We start from the raw sequence: 20,557 nt of genomic DNA on the forward strand, positions 1-20,557 counted from the left end.
AAGTATTCTTCAATGTTGTCAAGGCGCTTCTACAGTTCCTTTATGGACATAACACCGCAAACTCAATATCAGTTCAGTTGAAAATCAAACAATCACCTGAGACTGTTTCTTTTCGTCCTCACTCGTGAAGATCCGGGTTAGAATTGGTCTTCAGTAACCCATGCTTGTAAGAGGCGACTAACAGGATTTGGTGGTCAGGCTCGCTGACTTGGTTGACATATGTCATCGTATCCCAATTGCATAGAAATATGCTCGTGCTGTTGATCATTGGATTGTCTGGACCAAACTCGATTATCTACAGACAGCTGCCATATAGCTGGAATATTGCTGAGTACGGCGTTAAACTACAACCAACCAATCAGTCTTTCCGTCCTCAGTTTAGTTAAAGCTTTTTCTTCATGAATGCTTTCTAGGCTTTGATTCTTTGTTCCAACAACTCATGTCGACTGGCGCGTTACTCGTTAGATGTGAAATCAGTTCATTTACAATACAATTTGATATTTATAGCTATGTATATAACATGGGGTTATAGTATTAGATGAACAGCAGAACGTATAGGCTTGGTAATAGACACAGATACACATTATATTAAAATCAGTTGCCTATCGAGCGCACGCCATTTGATTCAGGTTTAAGTTATTGACTGAGACAACAACCACAGTGTCGACGTCAAATGTGTCCAGGATGACACAGATGAAAACGAAGTATTTTTAATGTAAATATATAACTTCACACCTTTACTGAAAAGGGTATCTGTCCATCTAATGTGTCCTCGACTTAGAAACTGCTTCTTTTGCAGTGAGGAAGTGAGTTTGTTTTTACGCCGCTTTTAGCAATATTTCAGCAATATCACGGCGGGGGACACCAAAATGGGCTTCACACAATCTACCCATTTGGGGAATCGAACCCGGGTGTTCGGTGTGACGAGCGAACGCTTTAACCACCAGGCTACCCCACCGCCCACTTCTTTTACAGTGCAAAACACCGAAAATTTTATAACACATCACTTCGTTTGACCAGCATGTTGCAGCCTCCCGATTGTTTTGGGAAATGTATATTCTTTACTTGCCTCGTAGATCTGTGGGGATCGTAGTGATGCAACCGCACTTCAGGTTTGTTTGTTGTCTAAAATCTGTTATATTCCAGCTATATGATGGCGGTCTGTAAATAAGCGAGACAATCCAGTGATTGACATCATGAACATCGATCTACACAGTTGGGATACGATGACATGTATCAAACTAAACCCAGTCAGTGAGCCTGACGACTCGATCCTGTTTTTCGCCTTTTACGACACGCATGAGTTGTCTAAGACTAATGTCAATGCGATCAGACAGATATGACCATCGACCTCTTCTGATCGAAAAGAGCTGCGGGGTAGCCCAGTGGTTATAACGTTCGCTCGTAACGCCGAACGCCCGAGTTTGATTCGCCACATGTGTGAAGCCCCTTTCTGGTGTCCACCGCCGTGATATTGCTGGAGTATTGCTGAAAGCGGGATAAAACCCAACTCACTCACTTCCTCTGATCGAAATTCAAGTGAATCTGTTTGTAGACCGTCTATGGTAAACATTCTTCTCCCACTGACAACGCAAGCATTTGTTAAAAAAAATCCGTATTGAGAAAAATGATACATAGTAAGGACAAACCCTTTCCACCTCCATAAGAAATCTCTGCCAGAGGGAGAATCGATTGTAAAATCCTGACTATATCAATCAGTGTGCTTTTGTTTGGCGACTCGAACGCGATTCGTTGCTTACAGCATTACATATAGATGCGATTTGCCTAAAATGCACTTGTTAGTGTAGTGTTCTTTTTGACATGACCACCAAATGCGTAGATGCTCATCTATGCTCATGATGTTGAACACTGGATTGTCTGGTCTTGACACGACCAGAACGCCGCCATTATTTACTGACCGCCGCCATATAGCTGGAATATTGATGAATGCGGCGTAAAACCACAAACCTCCGTGGTGTACTTTATCGAGAGTCGGAGGGCGGAACGTGGATAGTTCGATCCTCTGGTTGCGTCATACCACAATATAGATACGTTAAAAGGCGCTCGTCGTTTAGAGAATAAAGACACACACTCCGTGGAATACTTTATCGAGACAGGGCGGAACGTGGATAGTTCGATCCTCTGGTTGCGTCATACCACAATATAGATACGTTAAAAGGCGCTCGTCGTTTAGAGAATAAAGACACACACTCCGTGGTGTACTTTATCGAGAGTCGGAGGGCGGAACGTGGATAGTTCGATCCTCTGGTTGCGTCATACCACAATATAGATACGTTAAAAGGCGCTCGTCGTTTAGAGAATAAAGACACACACTCCGTGGTGTACTTTATCGAGAGTCGGAGGGCGGAACGTGGATAGTTCGATCCTCTGGTTGCGTCATACCACAATATAGATACGTTAAAAGGCGCTCGTCGTTTAGAGAATAAAGACACACACCGGAGGGCGTGGTGTACTTTATATAGATACGAGAGTCGGAGGGCGGAACGTGGATAGTTCGATCCTTTGGTTGCGTCATACCACAATATAGATAAGTTAAAAGGCGCTCGTCGTTTAGAGAATAAAGACACACACTCCGTGGTGTACTTTATCGAGAGTCTGTTCAAAGGGCGGAACGTCGATAGTTCGATCCTCTGGTTGCGTCATACCACAATATAGATACGTTAAAAGGCGCTCGTCGTTTAGAGTATAAAGACACACACTTCGCCACTTGAATTAAATAACCTTGAACGCAACAACCCGAAAACCCATTTTACACTGCTTGTGTAATTATTTATTGCGGGAATACTCCAAATGTTTCAATGTTTCATATTGGAATAAGTGTATTGCTTCTCCGAGTGACATTCGGAAGTGCTCAGGTGTCGCTGTTACGAGGCTAGAATTACACCAACCTGACTAAATGTCAAGAAAATGGATGCTGTTCTTCAACATTTGTAAAAATAGGGATTGCTTCAAGGCGGACAATATTCTTCTACACAGGGATTGACTAAAATCCGCTTTGACACACTTTTATGAATAGATGCTACGAATTGCATTTCTGGGTTCATGTTTCATGTATAGCTGACAGGTATGGAAGCGTGTTACGGCCACACTCGAAATTGTATTATTTGTGTGTTTGTTTAACGCCGCGCTCTGCAATATTCCAGCTATATTGGTCTTTAAATAATTGAGTCTTGACCAGACAATGCGGTGATCAACAGCATGAACATCGATCTACACAACTGGGATACGATGACATGTGTCAACCAAGTCAGTGAGTGTGACCACCCCATCACGTTAGTCGCCTCTTACGGCAAGGATCCGGATCTTAATCGGTGCGACATGTTATTGAGTGAGTGAGTGAGTTTAGTTTTATGCCGCACTCAGCAATATTCTAGCTATGTGGCGGCGGTCTGTAAATAATCGGGTCTGGACCAGACAATCCAGGGATCAGCAGCTTGAGCATCGAACATGTTATTGAATCATCTACGTAGAAGATTTTCATCTACATAGAAGATACTCACATACCTAGAAAATAGTATTTCATATACGTATGTATCGTACTAAGATCTACGTAAAAGATGCTGTCAAGATACTTTGTAGATGATGCCTATATTTACGTACCTCATATTCTAATCTACTTAGGTATCATCTACGTTAACTATCATCTACGTAGATGACAAAGTATTTTTAGACTGTGGCACTAATACGCTTTCCATAGACACGCCGTGAATTTCACTGAAACAATGTAAAATCCAACTTTCCGTGGGGACCAAACCGAAACATGAGTCTCATTAACCAATTCAGACAATGAATAACTTTTCTCGTATGAAAGTGAAAAGAGACACTACAAACAACTATGGTTACACTAAATTCCAATTCCTTGTTTCATAAGAAAATGGAGTTTACAATTAATATTAAATTTAAAGCTTAAAAAAAAGTCGTATTTCTATATGTTATGTCGAGGTTTATGTCGTTAACTAAGACGTCAGAGACTGCTGCTGTTTGAAGAGGTCGTGCAATGATTCACAATTCATCTGGCTCACTGGTTACACCTCTTATGTGTTCTTTGCGCTTATTAAATGTGTTTTTGTAACGTACAATGTGACTTATATAGTATCAAGTCCGTACCAGACCGCCAAACTTTTCTAGCGGCCGAGCCTCATTTTTTTAGATATCCACGATTTCCGTTTGTCAGAGCATGATGTACGACAGAGCACGCTGCACGACGTGTTTGCAAGGATTAATGTATATATATCAGTTGAATCAGTTGGTCCCAAAATTCTGGACTTGTTATTGTACTAAGTTGCGCAAAAGGACGAACCCCGGTCATCAGGAATCGAGACTGGTGTCTAATCAAAAAGCTCAAAGCGCCGTAAAACCATACTCACTCACTCAGGTTTTCTTGCATATGCAGGTCGCCGGAGTACATGTAGACTTACGCTTAGTCTCTGAATATATATAATTTTGATAGACACAAATAATTCCATTTAAATTGAAAAAAAGCCCCAGTGATTTGGGAGATTTAGAACCTTGAAAAATCTACACTTGCTTCATTGGCTTTAGCATTGCAGAAACGGCTTGGCGTAAGGGAAAATTAAATGGTTTAGGGACTGTGAGACAGACTAGGGTGCATTTAGTTTAGAAGTAGTCATAATGTAAATTTATATACAAAACTGTATATTGGAAATGTCAAGTATTCAGACGCGCTGCCGTTAATGTGTATGTGCGGGCGTACTGCGACAGCAAATGCCACACTTGTGTGGCACAGCAGAATAAAAACGGCGTTTCAATGCATAGGCAAACATTGTCTTAACCTTTGTATAGAGATTCAGAGTGACAAAGCACTATAAACAAGACAGCATGACAAGAGGAATGGCTTCAACTTTCCAGTAATCAACTTTCCCATTATGGCAGCAATATCCTAGCGGCCCGAGCCTTAGGTGTGTGTTTACATTTCAGACGTTTTACGGTACAATCCAGCATGTTGTCTCTACCAAGTTTTTAAGGAGCGTCGTGAGACTAGGGGTCTGAAGTCAGACCCCTACTGACTGACTGACTGAGTTTGGTTTTACGCCGCTTTTAGCAATATTCCAGCAACACCACGGCGGTCAGACCCCTACATTTACATCTTGAACATGGGTTGTTTGTCTTCGTCTCTTCTCGAGGTAAACATATTTTCTTCGTATCTCATTGAGATCTCCTGAATAAAGTGAGGTTCATTTCGTGACAGTCTCGTCGCTGGCCTATTCTTACATAAACCGGTTTTTACTTGTAATTTAGTACCCACTTCTCATCGAAATGTTTTGTCTTTGGCAATCAATGACCTCTCCTCAACAAACCGATTTTCTTTGCAACTCAGTGACATCTTCTCATCTCTTCCCAAGGTAAACCGGGGCGGTGGGGTAGCCTAGTGGTTAAAGCGTTTGCTCGTCACACCGAAGACCCGGGTTCGATTCCCCACATGAGTACAATGTGTGAAGCCCATTTCTAATGTCCTCCGCCGTGATATTGCTGGAATATTGCTTAAAGCGGCGTAGAGCCATACACTCTCACTGAAGTCTTGGCATGTGTCTGTGCAGGATGCGCTCATCTTTGCGTGAACACCTGGTGTCATCACCGATTCATAACCAGTGTCGTGATACATCGGAATCGTACCATCAACTCAGCTTTTAGCAGAATTCTTATGAATATGGAAAGCGTTTTGTCGCTTGTATTTACCCATGCATCATCATGGCACGTTGTAGATAAATGCGCAGTCTTGTGTCGTTTTATTTACACAATACACAACTCAGCTTACAACACTGCAATCATGGTTGCCAGTCTAGAAATCTGTTTTAGTCTCCTGTTTGACCATATTTTTATACGGAAGTGAACAGTTTTCCTTAACGCGAATAGGAGTGATAGTATTTTAGGAACACTTTTTAGTTCTTGTTTTTTTCAGACCATTGTTTCTAATTTGGTTTGAAACTATGTTGGGATATAGGCATAGTGTATACGCAAGGCTTGACGCTGCAATCTTTGATTTCTATACCAATCCTGGTGAGGCGGGTGAAGTTGCACATCAACAAAAAGAAAAAGTAGGTTTTGATTTCTTTATAAACACTTTAATCTGATGACCGTTCACTGACTGCAGGTATCGACTTCTGTAGTTGCGATATAGTTGTGCTGTGCTGTGCTGTGCTGAATTTTACCAAAAGTATCACGGCCTTTCCGATGTACATTTTCCATCTGTCAGATCCGCCCATCCTTTGACATTGACGGGCAGGGCGATCAAAGACGCCGCAATCCACTGTGCAGAGTTGCCTCCCTTAGACGTGTCAGAAAGCTGTGATCGTATTTCACATGTTTGTCCTAGTTGCACACATAAGGTTCAACTCTTTGGGCTTTCCTTCCTCATTAAATGGACACGACTCTCTCACATAACCATTTATGGGTTTAATCACGGATGCAAATTAGAACAGAGACTGAATATAGTAGCCTCGAAAGGCCCTTTGATCAACACAGGGGCTAAATTACATGAAAGGGGAAATAACTGATTGTGTGGAAAGCGCAGAGAGTGTATAAGTATATTTTAATGTTGAATTCAACAGCCTGTGAGAAAATGAGCGTATGCGTGGATGAAACCCTAGCCAGTAATCTGGAATCTAATCGCAGCACAGACAGCTACTATAGATAGTTGTAATTTATAATGTGATTATGCTGTTCCAGGTCAATAGGTGTTTTCCCAGTCGATGTGGGCATGTCACATTAACCGGAAGGAGTGTGATATACCTCCATGTATCACGATAAGCCGACCTGTCAGCTCCGGTTACCAAATCATGTCACATTGTGTATAATTCATTAATGACTTTCTATTGAATTCATCTCTGTCTTGTTGACTGCAATCGGCGCTGCCTTGTTAAATTCGCGGGTAAATGCATACATGCATTGCTTGTCAAAGCCGTGGACCCCTTGTCACAATCTCTAACCTTTGTCAACCTTCCTGGGTAGGCCATCAATAAAAGTAATTTCAAAATTTCTGGTCGATTAACAAATATACGGCTATACATCACTTGCAACTTGTGAGGATGGAATTGTCTTTAGGAAAGTATCATTTATGCTCGTCCTGTCGCGTCTGTCAACGCCAGCCAATCTAGAAACCATTCATCGTCTCATGCCTTCCTGCTTACGTCAACTCCTGACCTTTTGCACGATATGTGTTTCTCAACTAACCAGATGGAAATGTCAGTGGTTGCCAGGTTACCTGTGCCTCGTTGGGTTTAAGAGTTGTGCATACATCGTTAACACCCTTACCACATTTGCCGCCATCTTGTCATGTGCCTGAGGCTTGCCATTTCCGGCTAAACAGGAAGCTGGTATGGACGCAATGTGACACGATGGCACCTTAAAATGGCATCTAAAACCCTCAGCGAGGTTCAAGTGTTGTGGACAGAAATGAAAAACAAGTGACCACATGCTTACTCCTTAGAACGTTGACAAGGTTACTGTCAAAAAAGGGGTTGGACATTGTGTATATAGGAGTTCAAGTGGAAAGGGTGGATCGGGGCTGGGATATGTAGGGATTGGTCAGTCATAAACGAGCTGGGGTTGGTCATGAAAAATTGTTACCTGTTTTCGGGAACGAGAGGGAAGGAAAGCATGTTACATAAAATGAGCGGGAGGGGAAAGTATGACAATGTCTTGGGTCAAGGAATTCCTTTTTGGAGACGTGGGTACTAAAGACCTATTTCTTTAGGAATACCTGTTTGGAGACAAGCATGGGACCTAGAGGGCTTAACATTTTATTAAGGAATGTTTGCTTGGAGACACACACCGTACTAGCGACCTATTCTGTCACTGGAGAAAAATACTGGAACTGAGGACGAAATCCCTGCGTAGACGGAACATGAGACCTATTCCGCTTGGGAGTGAGTGAGTGAGTTTAGTTTCACACCGCGTTTAGTATATTTCCAGTAATATCACAACAGAGGACACCAGAAAAGGGCCTCACACATTGTACATGTTATGAATCGAACCCGAATATTCGGCGTGTCAAGCGAGCACTTTAACCACTAGGCTACCCCATCACCCTATTCTGCCTAGGAACCCTTGCGGGGAAACAAATATACGATACCACATACCCACTCTTTCCTGGAATCCCTACAAGCGGTGCAATAATATATAGAACACTTAGGATGTACTTTATTCCATAATCTCCCCTGACAGACTAGCACAGGGCATTGGGGTCCCTATTCCGCCCGCAAATCCCCACATGGAAGAGACGCGTGGAAAACTTGGGACATATAATTGTTACAGGAAGTGAATTTAGTTGTCTCAGTGTTCATTAGTGTCCTCGTCGTTAGTCGCCCAGGCTGGAACCTCTCAATTTGGAGAGTGTTACCAATCCACCTTGACCTTCAATCGAACTGCCATCACTTTCATGTTCAGTCAAACACTAATTGTCAATTTCCCCTCAAGCCACTAGACTCGTATTATCAAATTAAACAATGGCTTCCGCACGTGTGATTGATACGGTTTCGCAAAGATCCTGAATAACTAAGAGACAGGTGAAAGCGAGCCATTCGTCTTCCGCCGGAAAGCGTTGCTGTGACGTCAAGAGATGATGCAGTCGCCGGTTGTTCTGAAGTGCAGCCGTAATGGAGCTGTTGAAGCTGTTGCCCCAAGATGACACTGCCATGCTGCATTTGTATCCGTTTCATGTATGCTACGTATGTCCCTTAAGCATTGGCACGTACCTTCTATAAGGTGTTGATGGTTAAAGGGGTCAATATCAGCCATCACATTTCCTTTACACTGACGCATAAACTTTGCAGGCCGACAACATACCCTACCACGACTCACTTCCTACACTGATCCATAACCTTACACCGTTCCGACCTCACATATCCCCTTCCTTTAAATTCCAAGATCCTCTGGCTTAGGTCCCTACAACCCTTCCTTTGCATTGATGCGTCTACTTCTTGTCGTAAGAGGCGACTAACGGGATCGGGTCGTCAGTTTCGCTTACTTGGTTGACACATGTCATCGGTTCCCAATTGCGCAGATCGATGCTCATGCTGTTGACCACTGGATTGTCTGGTCCAGACTCGATTATTTACAGACCGCCGCCATATAGCTGGAATATTGCTGAGTGCGGCGTAAAACTAAACTCACTCACTCACTCCTTTACATCGATGCGTCTACTTCCTCTGGCGTACCCTCCAGCCCTTCCTTTACATCGATGCGTCTACTTTCTGTGGCTTACTTTACAGCCCTTACTTTACACTGATGCGTCTACTTCCTTTGGCGTACCCTCCAGCCCTTCCTTTACATCGATGCGTCTACTTCCTCTGGCTTACTTTACAGCCCTTACTTTACATTGATGCGTCTACTTCCTCTGGCGTACCCTCCAGTCCTTCCTTTACATCGGTACGTCTCATTCCTCTGGCTTACTTTACAGCCCTTCCTTTACATCGATGCGTCTACTTCCTCTGGTTTACCCTACAGCCCTTACTTTACACTGATGCGTCTACTTCCTCTGGCGTACCCTCCAGCCCTTCCTTTACATCGATGCGTCTACTTCCTCTGGTTTACCCTCCAGTCCTTACTTTACACTGATGCGTCTACTTCCTCTGGCTTACCCTCCAGCCCTTACTTTACATCAATGCGTCTACTTCCTCTGGCGTACCCTCCAGCCCTTCCTTTACATCGATGCGTCTACTTCCTCTGGTTTACCCTCCAGCCCTTCCGTTACACTGATGCGTCTCATTCCTCTGGCTTACTTTACAGCCCTTCCTTTACATCGATGCGTCTACTTCCTCTGGCTTACTTTACAGCCCTTACTTTACATTGATGCGTCTACTTCCTCTGGCGTACCCTCCAGCCCTTCCTTTACATTGATGCGTCTACTTCCTCTGGCTTTACCCTACAGCCCTTACTTTACATCGATGCGTCTACTTCCTCTGGCGTACCCTCCAGCCCTTCCTTTACATTGATGCGTCTACTTCCTCTGGCTTACTTTACAGCCCTTCCTTTACATTGATGCGTCTACTTCCTCTGGCGTACCCTCCAGCCCTTCCTTTACATCGATGCGTCTACTTCCTCTGGTTTACCCTACAACCCTTACTTTACACCGATGCGTCTACTTCCTCTGGCGTACCCTGCAACCCTTCCTTTACACTGATGCGTCTACTTCCTCTGGCTTACCCTACAGCCCTTACTTTACATCGATGCGTCTACTTCCTCTGGCGTACCCTCCAGCCCTTCCTTTACATCGATGCGTCTCATTCCTCTGGCTTACTTTACAGCCCTTCCTTTACATCGATGCGTCTACTTCCTCTGGTTTACCCTCCAGCCCTTCCTTTACACTGATGCGTCTCATTCCTCTGGCTTACTTTACAGCCCTTCCTTTACACTGATGCGTCTACTTCCTCTGGCTTACCCTACAGCCCTTCCTTTACACTGATCCGTCTCATTCCTCTGGCTTACTTCCTCTGGCTTACTTTTACAGCCCTTCCTTTACACTTCTACTTCCTCTGGTTTACCCTCCAGCCCTTCCTTTACATTGATGCGTCTACTCCCTCTGGCTTACAGCCCTTCCTTTACATTGATGCGTCTCATTTCTTCCTATACTTTACATCGATGCGTCTACTTCCTTTGGCTTACCCTACAGCCCTTACTTCACACTGATGCGTCTCATTCCTCTGCCTTACCCCACAGGTCTTCCGTTACACTGATACGTCTACTTCCTCTGGCTTACCCTACAACACTTCCTATACACTGATGCGCCTACTTCCTCTGACTTATCCTACAACACTTCGTATACATTGATGCGTCTACTTCCTCTGGCTTACCCTAAACCACTTCCATTACACTGATGCGTCTACTTCCTCTGACTTACCCTACAACACTTCCTTTACATTCATGCATCTACTTCCTCTGGCTTACCCTAAACCACTTCCATTACACTGATCCGTCTACTTCCTCTGGTTTACCCCACAGTCCTTCCATTACACTGACGCGTCTACTTCCTCTGGCTTACCCCACAGTCCTTCCATTACACTGACGCGTCTACTTCCTCTGGCTTACCCCACAGTCCTTCCATTACACTGACGCGTCTACTTCCTCTGGCTTACCCCACAGTCCTTCCATTACACTGACGCTTCTACTCTCTGGCTTATACCTTCCATTACACTGACGCGTCTACTTCCTCTGGCTTACCCTACAGTCCTTCCATTACACTTATGCTATACATTCCTGCTTTACATTGATGCATCTACATTCCTCTGGCTTACCCTAAACCACTTCCATTACACTGATCCGTCTACTTCCTCTGGTTTACCCTACAGTTCTTCCATTACACTTATGCTTACCCCACAGTCCTTCCATTACACTGACGCGTCTACTTCCTCTGGCTTACCCCACAGTCCTTCCATTACACTGACGCGTCTACTTCCTCTGGCTTACCCCACAGTCCTTCCATTACACTTATGCTTACCCCACAATCCTTCCTTTACATTAATGCATCTACTTCCTCTGGCTTACCCTAAACCACTTCCATTACACTGATCCGTCTACATCTCTGGTTCCTCTGGCTTCCATTACCCTACACAGTCCTTCCTTTACCTATTACATTGTCCTTCCATTACACTGACGCGTCTACTTCCTCTGGCTTACCCCACAGTCCTTCCATTACACTGATGCGTCCCCCCTCTGGCTTTCCATTACACTCTTATGCTTACCCCACAGTCCTTCCATTACACTGACGCGTCTACTTCCTCTGGCTTACCCCACAGTCCTTCCATTACATTGACCTCTGCGTCTACTTCCTTTACACTGACGCGTCTGGCTGGCTTTACCCCACAGTCCTTCCATTACCTTATGCTTACACCTTCCATTACACTTATGCTTACCCCACAGTCCTTCCATTACACTAATGCTTACCCCACAGTCCTTCCATTACACTGACGCGTCTACTTCCTCTGGCTTACCCCACAGTCCTTCCATTACACTGACGCGTCTACTACTTCTGGCTTACCCCACAGTCCTTCCATTACACTGACGCGTCTACTTCCTCCTGTTACACTGCTTACCCCACAGTCCTTCCATTACACGCCTGACTTCCTCTGGCTTACCCCACAGTCCTTCCATTACTTCCTGCTGGCTTACCCCACAGTCCTTCCATTACACTTACTTACCCCACAGTCCTTCCATTACACTTTATGCTTACCCCACTGACGCGTCTACTTCCTTCCATCTGGCTTACCCTTCACTCTACAGTCCTTCCATTACACTGACGCGTCTACTTCCTCTGGCTTACCCCACAGTCCTTCCATTACACTGATGCGTCTACTTCCTCTGGCTTACCCAACAACCCTTCCATTACACTGATGCGTCTACTTCCTCCAGTTAACCCTACAATCCTTCCTTTACACAGATACGTCTACCTACTCCAGCCTACCTTACCACCCCTCCTTAAACAGGTTCGTCGATGCCTGTAAAGATCCTTGATAGTACTGGTCTTCAGAAACACATGCTTATCATATGAGGCGACTAACGGGATCGACTCGACTGATCGACCTTGACTTTGTTGACACGTCATCAGGTCCTAGTTGATGATCGGTGCTCATGCTGTTCATCACCGGATATCCGGTCCATATTCGACTTTTTACAGGCCGCCGCCATATATCTGGAATATTCATGAGTGCGGCGTTAAAAAGCACACAAACAAAACATTAACTGACCCGTTGACTTCCTTAAAGTACAATTCTTCTTATACAGCGGGGGCGGTGGGGTAACCTAGTGGTTAAAGCGTTCGCTCGTCACGCCGAAAACCCGGGTTCGATTCCCCACTTAAGCACAATGTGTCAAGCCCCTTTGTTGTGTCCCCCGCCGTGATATTGCTGGAATATTGCAAAAAGCGGCGTAAAACCAAACTCACTCACACACTCACTGTGCTGCACGTGTCTTCCCGTGCCTTGATTCCGCACTAGACGACTTGTGATTCATTGTATATCAGGAGGAAGCGCCGTGTTGCGTGTCGCCCCCACATGAGGACGTTCTCGCGTTAGGTAAGGAACAGCGTGGCTATCATTCACTATTCGGATCTCATCAACAGATGGAGAACAGATGATACGTTTAACTTTAAGGTATGGAATGTCCGACCAGCTAACCATTCCTATTTGAAATGAGCTCGCTCTCGCTCCACAGTGAGACACACACAAAAAAAGAATTGACCGTTGATAATGTTTTCAGGTTATCTCCATGATTTCCGTTGTCTGCTGAAACACGATCGCAGACTGTCGTGACGTAACGAAAACACTGCTAATTCTGCAAGTCTGAATCACTCACTCAATTCTTTCGGATATCCGAGGCATTGTTCTGAAGTGGGTAGAGGGAGTTATCGATGGGATGAGGCGTCGGTGTTAGCCAGTCTGAAGTCCAAGCTATTAGCTGGGATTATAGGGCTGGTTAGTCGGCGTTTAGCTGTATCCCGACACGGACGATGTTATCAATGTCCGGGCTTACATGCGTGTACAGCATCGAACCTTGGTATTTGGGGGAACCAGCTTAAGATTAAACAGCGAGACTGACCCATCGAATTTTGATACCTTGTTATCAGGGTCCGGGCTGCACATGTGTGCAGCATCGAACCTGGGTCTTTGGGGGACCGATTTGAGGTTACACAGCCAGGCAACCTCACTGAATCTTGATAAGATTGAACACATACAGAAGTAGCTGTGGGTGGGGCCTGGAATAGAAACCAATCTGCGCATGTGGCATTGTTTGTGAGTGAGTGAGTGAGTTTAGTTTTACGCCGCGCTCAGCAATATTCCAGCTATATGGCGGTGGTCTGTAAATAATCGAGTCTGGACCAGACAATCCAGTGATCAACAACATGAGCATCGATCTGCGCAATTGGGAACCGATGACATGTGTCAACCAAGTCAGCGAGCCTGACCACCCGATCCTGTTAGTCGCCTCTTACGACAAGCATGGGTTACTGAAGGTACATTCTAACCCGGACCTTCGCATTGTTTGGGAACTAAGGACTGTACAGATACGGGCCCACAGTGGGCGGACAAGATCGATGTTCGAAATGTCAATCGTGGGTTAAGATTCTATACAGAGTGCTATAATATAGCTGGAATATTGCCGAGCGGGGCCTAAAGAAGAAATGAATAAATACAATAAGATATTGTAAACCAAACCAGACAAACCAAGACCAGAACCACCACATACAAACAGATACGTAGATACATGCTCATTTGTAATATTGTCACATAGTAGCAGAACAAATGTCACCAGGTCACCTTTCCGTATACGGTGACAATGTTAAGTTAGTGAGTGATGTTTTACGCCGCTGTTGGCATTATTTCAGCAATAACTCGGCGGGGGACACCAGAAATGGGCTTCACACATTCTAACACACACACACACACACACACACACACACACACACACACACACGCACACACGCACGCACGCACGCACGCACGCACGCACGCACGCACACACACACGCACACACACACACACACACACACTCACTCATTCACTCACTCACTCCTTGTCGAGGTTGAAGACTGAATACAAGATCAGATGCGAGGTCAGTTGCTTGGACTCTTTGTTGTCCTAAGATAATAAAGTGATTCACATAATCGATTTACACAATAGGAATATGAGGACATGCATGAACCATGTCAGCGAGTCTGACCGCCCAATCCCGTTGGTCTCCTCTTAAGGCAACCTGGGGTTGTCGGAGATGAAAAATATAAAACGTATCTCCCCGGGGACGACGGTACAATGTCGTGATATTTAGGTAAATTCAATAATAAATAAATAAAAGTATACAGTTCAATTGAATCTGTAGACAGCCAAGGTCCTCATTGCGTCAAGTGTCTTGTCAATTGAATCAGTCCTCACATAACGAGGGACGTCAAAGCTAACCCCACTTGCGGACAATTCGTTTCACTCAATTTCCTAGCTGTATAAATAATCCAGTCAATTGAATCAATCGTCGAACTGAGGGTTTAGTCAGTTTAATCCCTCATCACATAATAAAGTCGAGTCAATTGAATCCATAAAAACCTGAGGGTCGGTCAATTGAATTCCCCTCCTCCAAAGATTCAGTGATATGGTCAATGATTCAATGATTCAGTGACAAGGTCCAGTCAATTGAATCCATAAAAACGTGAGGGTCGGTCAGTTCAATGCCCATCTCTAATGATTCAGTCATATGGTTCGTTTCAACGCCGCTCTGAATTGCATTTCACTCAGATAACGTTGTGTCAATTTCATTTGGGATGAAAAACACAAGAACCAACAGAATTTATTTGTTCCCCGACCAGTGGATCCAGTTATCATTCTCAACGCCCTGGGGAGTATACAACCCAGTATGCCTATGGTCGCTAGAGGGTTTTCACATTCCCTTACGCTATCCGGTACTCATTATCTGCAGCGTGGTCAGAGGCACGTTGGAACGAAGCCACTTGCCAAGGGAGACAACGCACTTGTTGATACCCGTGTTTCGGGTGCATGAGAGCATTTGTGTTTTTACCATCCAATTATCAACAATTAGATGAGTGTTATCTTTGAGCACTCAGGGTGTATGCTAAGGTTCTGTATGCTAAGGGCAGTGGCAATACAGTACAGACATGTAGACACTGATCCACTGGCTTAATACGAAATTGAATCAATCCTCGCATACCGATTTAGAGAAACGTTTCAATTGCCCAACGAAGAGTGTCAAACAGGTCATTTACGAACATCAACATAAACATGGTCATATTTCAGATCCTGCTGTAAAGCAACATCCAAACAATAGGTCGTGAGTATTTGGTTATATGACACATATGAGTGGCATTCTTTCCGAAAGTCGACGTTCGGGCTTGCAGAGGACAACAGCAAATCTCCAGTAATACGGAACATCCATGATATACTAAAGCAAACAAGTTAGAGATCATGGATATGTTTGGGGATAGAGTATAAAAAAGGGTGGTCAGTCTTCACTTAATATATCTCTTAAAATACTCTTGATCCCAAATACTGGGTTCAGTTTAGTTAAATTAATTTATGATAGTTGCAAACACTCGATTCTCTTTGGAAATATTGACATTTTCACAGAGTAGTGACTCCCCATTGTATGGAGTATTACGAGTATACTACACTGGCTCCTTGTTCGCTAGAGTTACGAGGCTTGGAGCGGTCAGAATTCCAGTCCACTGCCTTAACCTCTCTTACATTGGTACACTACCGACGAAAACTTAGTCGGTAAAATGTATGCGCCTATAAACTTATTCGGGGCGTGCAGGTCATGTGGTGTGTTCATGTACGATGACAGAAGCTGAAATTAATCAGTTATTGTACAATGCTCGCCATCTGAATCTATTTCGCAGTGCAGTAAAGGTACAGTTAACAGTAGTTGTCCCACTGTCGAGAAATTACACCTTTTGATTGTTGCAACTCTCTCTCACACATACGCACACAAACAAACCCTAATCAAAACCACAATTAGCCTTTTTATCTTATCTTTACGATGCAGTCTCGTACAGCGTTCTAAATTAACATCGGTCCTTAGGCCCGAAGCCGACTGAAAACCACTTGGACCCACAACTTTTTTTTCTGCAGGTCCTTATGGCCGACAGCGTTTTCATCCCCAATAAATAAGAGTATAATTTCCATATTAAAATATAGGACCTACACATTCTGATCAGGACCCACAACTTTTATGGTTCTGGGTCCTTAGGGCCTGCCGTTTTTCAGGGTTAAGGGCAAACACTGGTCTCGTAGGCATTCTACTTTGTGCTTTAATACGAATATACGCATGCTGTAACTTGTCAGTGAGTGAGTTTAGTTTTACGCTGCACTCAGCAATATTCCAGCTATATGGCGGCGGTCTGTAAATAATCGAGTCTGGACCAGATCAACAGCACGAGCATCGATCTACGCAATTGGGAACCGATGACATGTGTCAACCAAGTCAGCGAGCCTGACCACCCGATCCCGCTACTCGCCTCTTACGACAAGCATGGGTTACTGAAGATCAATATTCTCACCCGGTGTGACTTGTCAGAGTGATTAGTAGTTCCTTTCGGGTTCCCTATTTTTTGTCATGTATTTCTAGGAGGGCGAGGGAGTAAACTTGACTAATTACTGGATGTAATACAGACGGTCCGACAGCAGCTCCTAATGGCCTTCTTCATGCTTCTACATGAAAGTAAACAATTTGCGGATGTCCAACGTCATGTCCTCAGGAGATATCGCTATAGAAACACTACGCCAACTTGACACTTAGAATATTAAACACTTTCAAATCAATGTGTACACATCACGGGGCGAAACTTGCGCGAAGAATAGCCTACAGTCTGTCTGTGTTCCTCAGAGAATTGGGATCAGCATACATTCAAAACAATATTGTCATCTTTTACTGACCGAATTCTGCCTTTGGTAAAATGATTGATATAAAGTTTAAGAATACAATGTAACCTAAAGAGCGATCCATACATGTTTTGCTTAAGTTTGTTAATTTAATGAATTGAATTGATGTGTTCTTTTTCTTTTCAGTCAACTTCGACCACTTTCAAATTCTCCGTGCCATCGGGAAGGGAAGTTTTGGGAAGGTAGGTGTCATTCGATCCTTCAAAGATTTGCCACTCTTGCTAAAACGTTGTTTGTCTTGCTCAAAAGCTGTTTGAGCAATGTTACAGAATTCAAGCCTCGGTGAGAGCTTCAAAAGGCTATATAGTGGACACGTGGAAGACAGTTCCGTTCTCCGATGCCATTCCCTGTTTTGGCTTATAACATATGTTACGATTTTCCAGGTGAACGGTTGACTTGCCCTTGCGTGTGTTTGTGACGGGGACTACATTGGGACAGGAGACGATCACATTTAGGCGAATACCTCGTGTCATCACTTTAATAAACACATGCTCTTGATATATTCGGACATTCGACATGCTCTTGATATATTCGGACATTCGAATCTGCGGTTGGCAGAAGTGTCTTGGGAATATGGAAAGTTTTCTGTGGCTTTTTCAAACATGTCGCATAACTGGATGCCATTACATTTCCATTGTTTGGAGCCGCGTATAGATGCCAGATTGCTGGTGCGGGGTTAAGCAAAACTCGCATCAGGAAGCCGTGATATGACTGGAATACCGTTCACGACGGCGTTAAAACCAACTCACTTACAGATATGACGGTCTAGACATTTCCTTGTTTCCGGGCAATAATGAGACCGGTTGAATGTTTACTAGGTAGTTGGTCGAAGCCTGGTTCCCGATCCACAAAGCGTTCATAGCGCTCCGATAAACCATAGAGTTACGACAGGTCGTAACGTTACGAACGCTTTGTGGATCGGAACCCTGAACTGTATGGTGGCTGATAAGGGTCATCGCTTTCTCGCCTTAACATCCGACCGCGAGAAAGCGAGAAAGCGATATCACGAGACGAGAGATGGCCCTACTCAGCGACCATAGAACTGGAATGTCACACATATATGAGTCAGTCACAGCTTGTGATGTTCGTATGACGTCTTGGGTGTCTCCTGTTGACAAAGTCGAAACTTATCTCTTAATTACAGCTTCCCACTTCCACACATTGGTGATGTTAGATCTGGGAATAGAAGCACACATTTTGTTTGTCTGATAAACATTGAAAATATATAGCTTGAGAGGGATGAAATGTCACACATATATGAGTCAGTCACAGCTTGCGAACTTTGTATGACGTCTTGGGTGTCTCCTGTTGACAAAGTCGAAACTTATCTCTTAATTACAGCTTCCCACTTCCACACATTGGTGATGTTAGATCTGGGAATAGAAGCACACATTTTGTTTGTCTGATAAACATTGAAAATATATAGCTTGAGAGGGATGAAATGTTTTGCCACGTTTGTAGATCAAAGAAGTCAACATTTAGGTTGTTTGCCCATTAAATAATCATTTGTCATTAATTTCACCGCCCAACGTTTGATTTAGTAACGCTTTTCACATCATTTGATCAGTCCCCTAATGAGTACTGTCCTTCCAGTGACCCAGCTTCTGATAAATATTTCCCCTATGACTTCTACGCTTCCCTGCAAGAGGCAGAGAGTCGTTGGGGACGTCGTTATCGCAGTGGTTTCATTTACATTAGTACTACATCTATACTACTTGCCAATACTACTAAAGGGTTTCCTATTACGATTGACGCGGATAGAAAGATTTGCCGTCACAATTAATAGTCATCAGGGTAACAGTACATTTTCGCTTAACCGCGGAAACAGCTCCCCCGTGCTCTGCTTACGATTACTGTAAGATCTGCAATACGTAGCTTTTCGGCTCGTTACGGAATTACACGGATTTTCACGATCTAAACGCCTGGAAACTAATTTCCTCACAGCTAATGTGCTTTTATCATAAGGCTCAGGTGTCTGAGGAAAAGCAACCTGGTTGAGGGATGTTCGATTCTTAAGACTGAGTGAGTGAGTATAGTTTTACGCCGTTTTTAAGCAATATTCCAGCAACATCACGGCGGGGGACACCAGAAATGGGCTTCACACATTGTGCCCATGTGGGGATTCGAACCCGGGTCTTCGGCGTGAGGAGCAGACGCTTTAACCACCAGGATACCCCACCGCCCCTCTTAAGACTGAAAGTAATATCAGTTATACATTATCGAAGAAGACTAATGAGGCCGAGATGTTGCAGATCATGTATCGTCTGCAATTACTTTTTAATCTGAAAATGTCGGTACTTTTTCAGGGGAAATGTGAAGATTTTCTCGAGCAAATAGACTAAAAGTAATTTGCTCTGCCAAACCGGTATTCTCCTTCAATCACATATGTTTGTTTCTGTATATGTTGAATGGAACACAACATTATTAATTTTAAAAATATCGAATTTTGTTTAAAAATACTATCTGATTATTCTGGAATCGGTACATCAGATTGTTTTCCAAAAGACATATCCCAAGACATAATTACGTCTTTATTGTAGTCCTTATGTACCTTATAATAAGGATATTTAAAGATCCATTCTTACATTTATATCGTACATACGGATTTGTAGATACAGTTAAACACCTTTGTGTCGAAGTTTAAGGGGCTTGTGTAAATACTTATTCGAGCTTCGACATAACCGCAAAATGGTGATTCATTTAAGAATACACAGATCTAGCGTTTATTTCGACACAACCGTAAGTTCGACACAACCATGTTAGGCAACCAAGATGAATGGTATTTTGAATAATACTTTACGGCCATTGTACAAGGGAACATCATAAGGCCATATTTCTTGAGGGTTCTGACCCCAAATTGTGGATGTCGAAATAGATGTTACCTTAGTATGTCCCCCTGGTTGTTGGCCTGGCGCCGGAATGATGTTTCTGTTATCTTAATACAGTCGCAATCCATGCGCACAAACGCAAGCAAAACACACACACACACACACACGCACACGCACACACACACACACACACACATAAACATATCAAGGTCTATCTCTTTGAAAGAGTATTATGACTTGTAATTATACAAACTCTACCTTCACTTCGATGTATCGGTAGCTGTGGGAATGGCACCGGAATGTAAAAAAGAT

General features: G+C 43.8%; 1 protein-coding gene across 1 annotated transcript in view; it reads left to right on the forward strand.

Annotated features, from left to right (window-relative positions):
* The window catches only part of LOC124265644 (serine/threonine-protein kinase 32B-like), a 155,398-nt gene that overhangs the window by 58,417 nt on the left and 76,424 nt on the right, over positions 1–20,557 (forward strand). The window contains exon 2 of the mRNA XM_046700437.1: positions 17,544–17,599. Within this exon, the coding sequence (XP_046556393.1) occupies positions 17,544–17,599 (56 nt within the window). The remainder of the gene's footprint in view (positions 1–17,543; positions 17,600–20,557) is intronic.

This window comes from Haliotis rubra, unplaced genomic scaffold, assembly GCF_003918875.1.
Source record: "Haliotis rubra isolate DU_JTF1 unplaced genomic scaffold, ASM391887v1 Scf99, whole genome shotgun sequence".
In the NCBI taxonomy this organism is placed as follows: Eukaryota; Metazoa; Mollusca; class Gastropoda; order Lepetellida; family Haliotidae; genus Haliotis; species Haliotis rubra.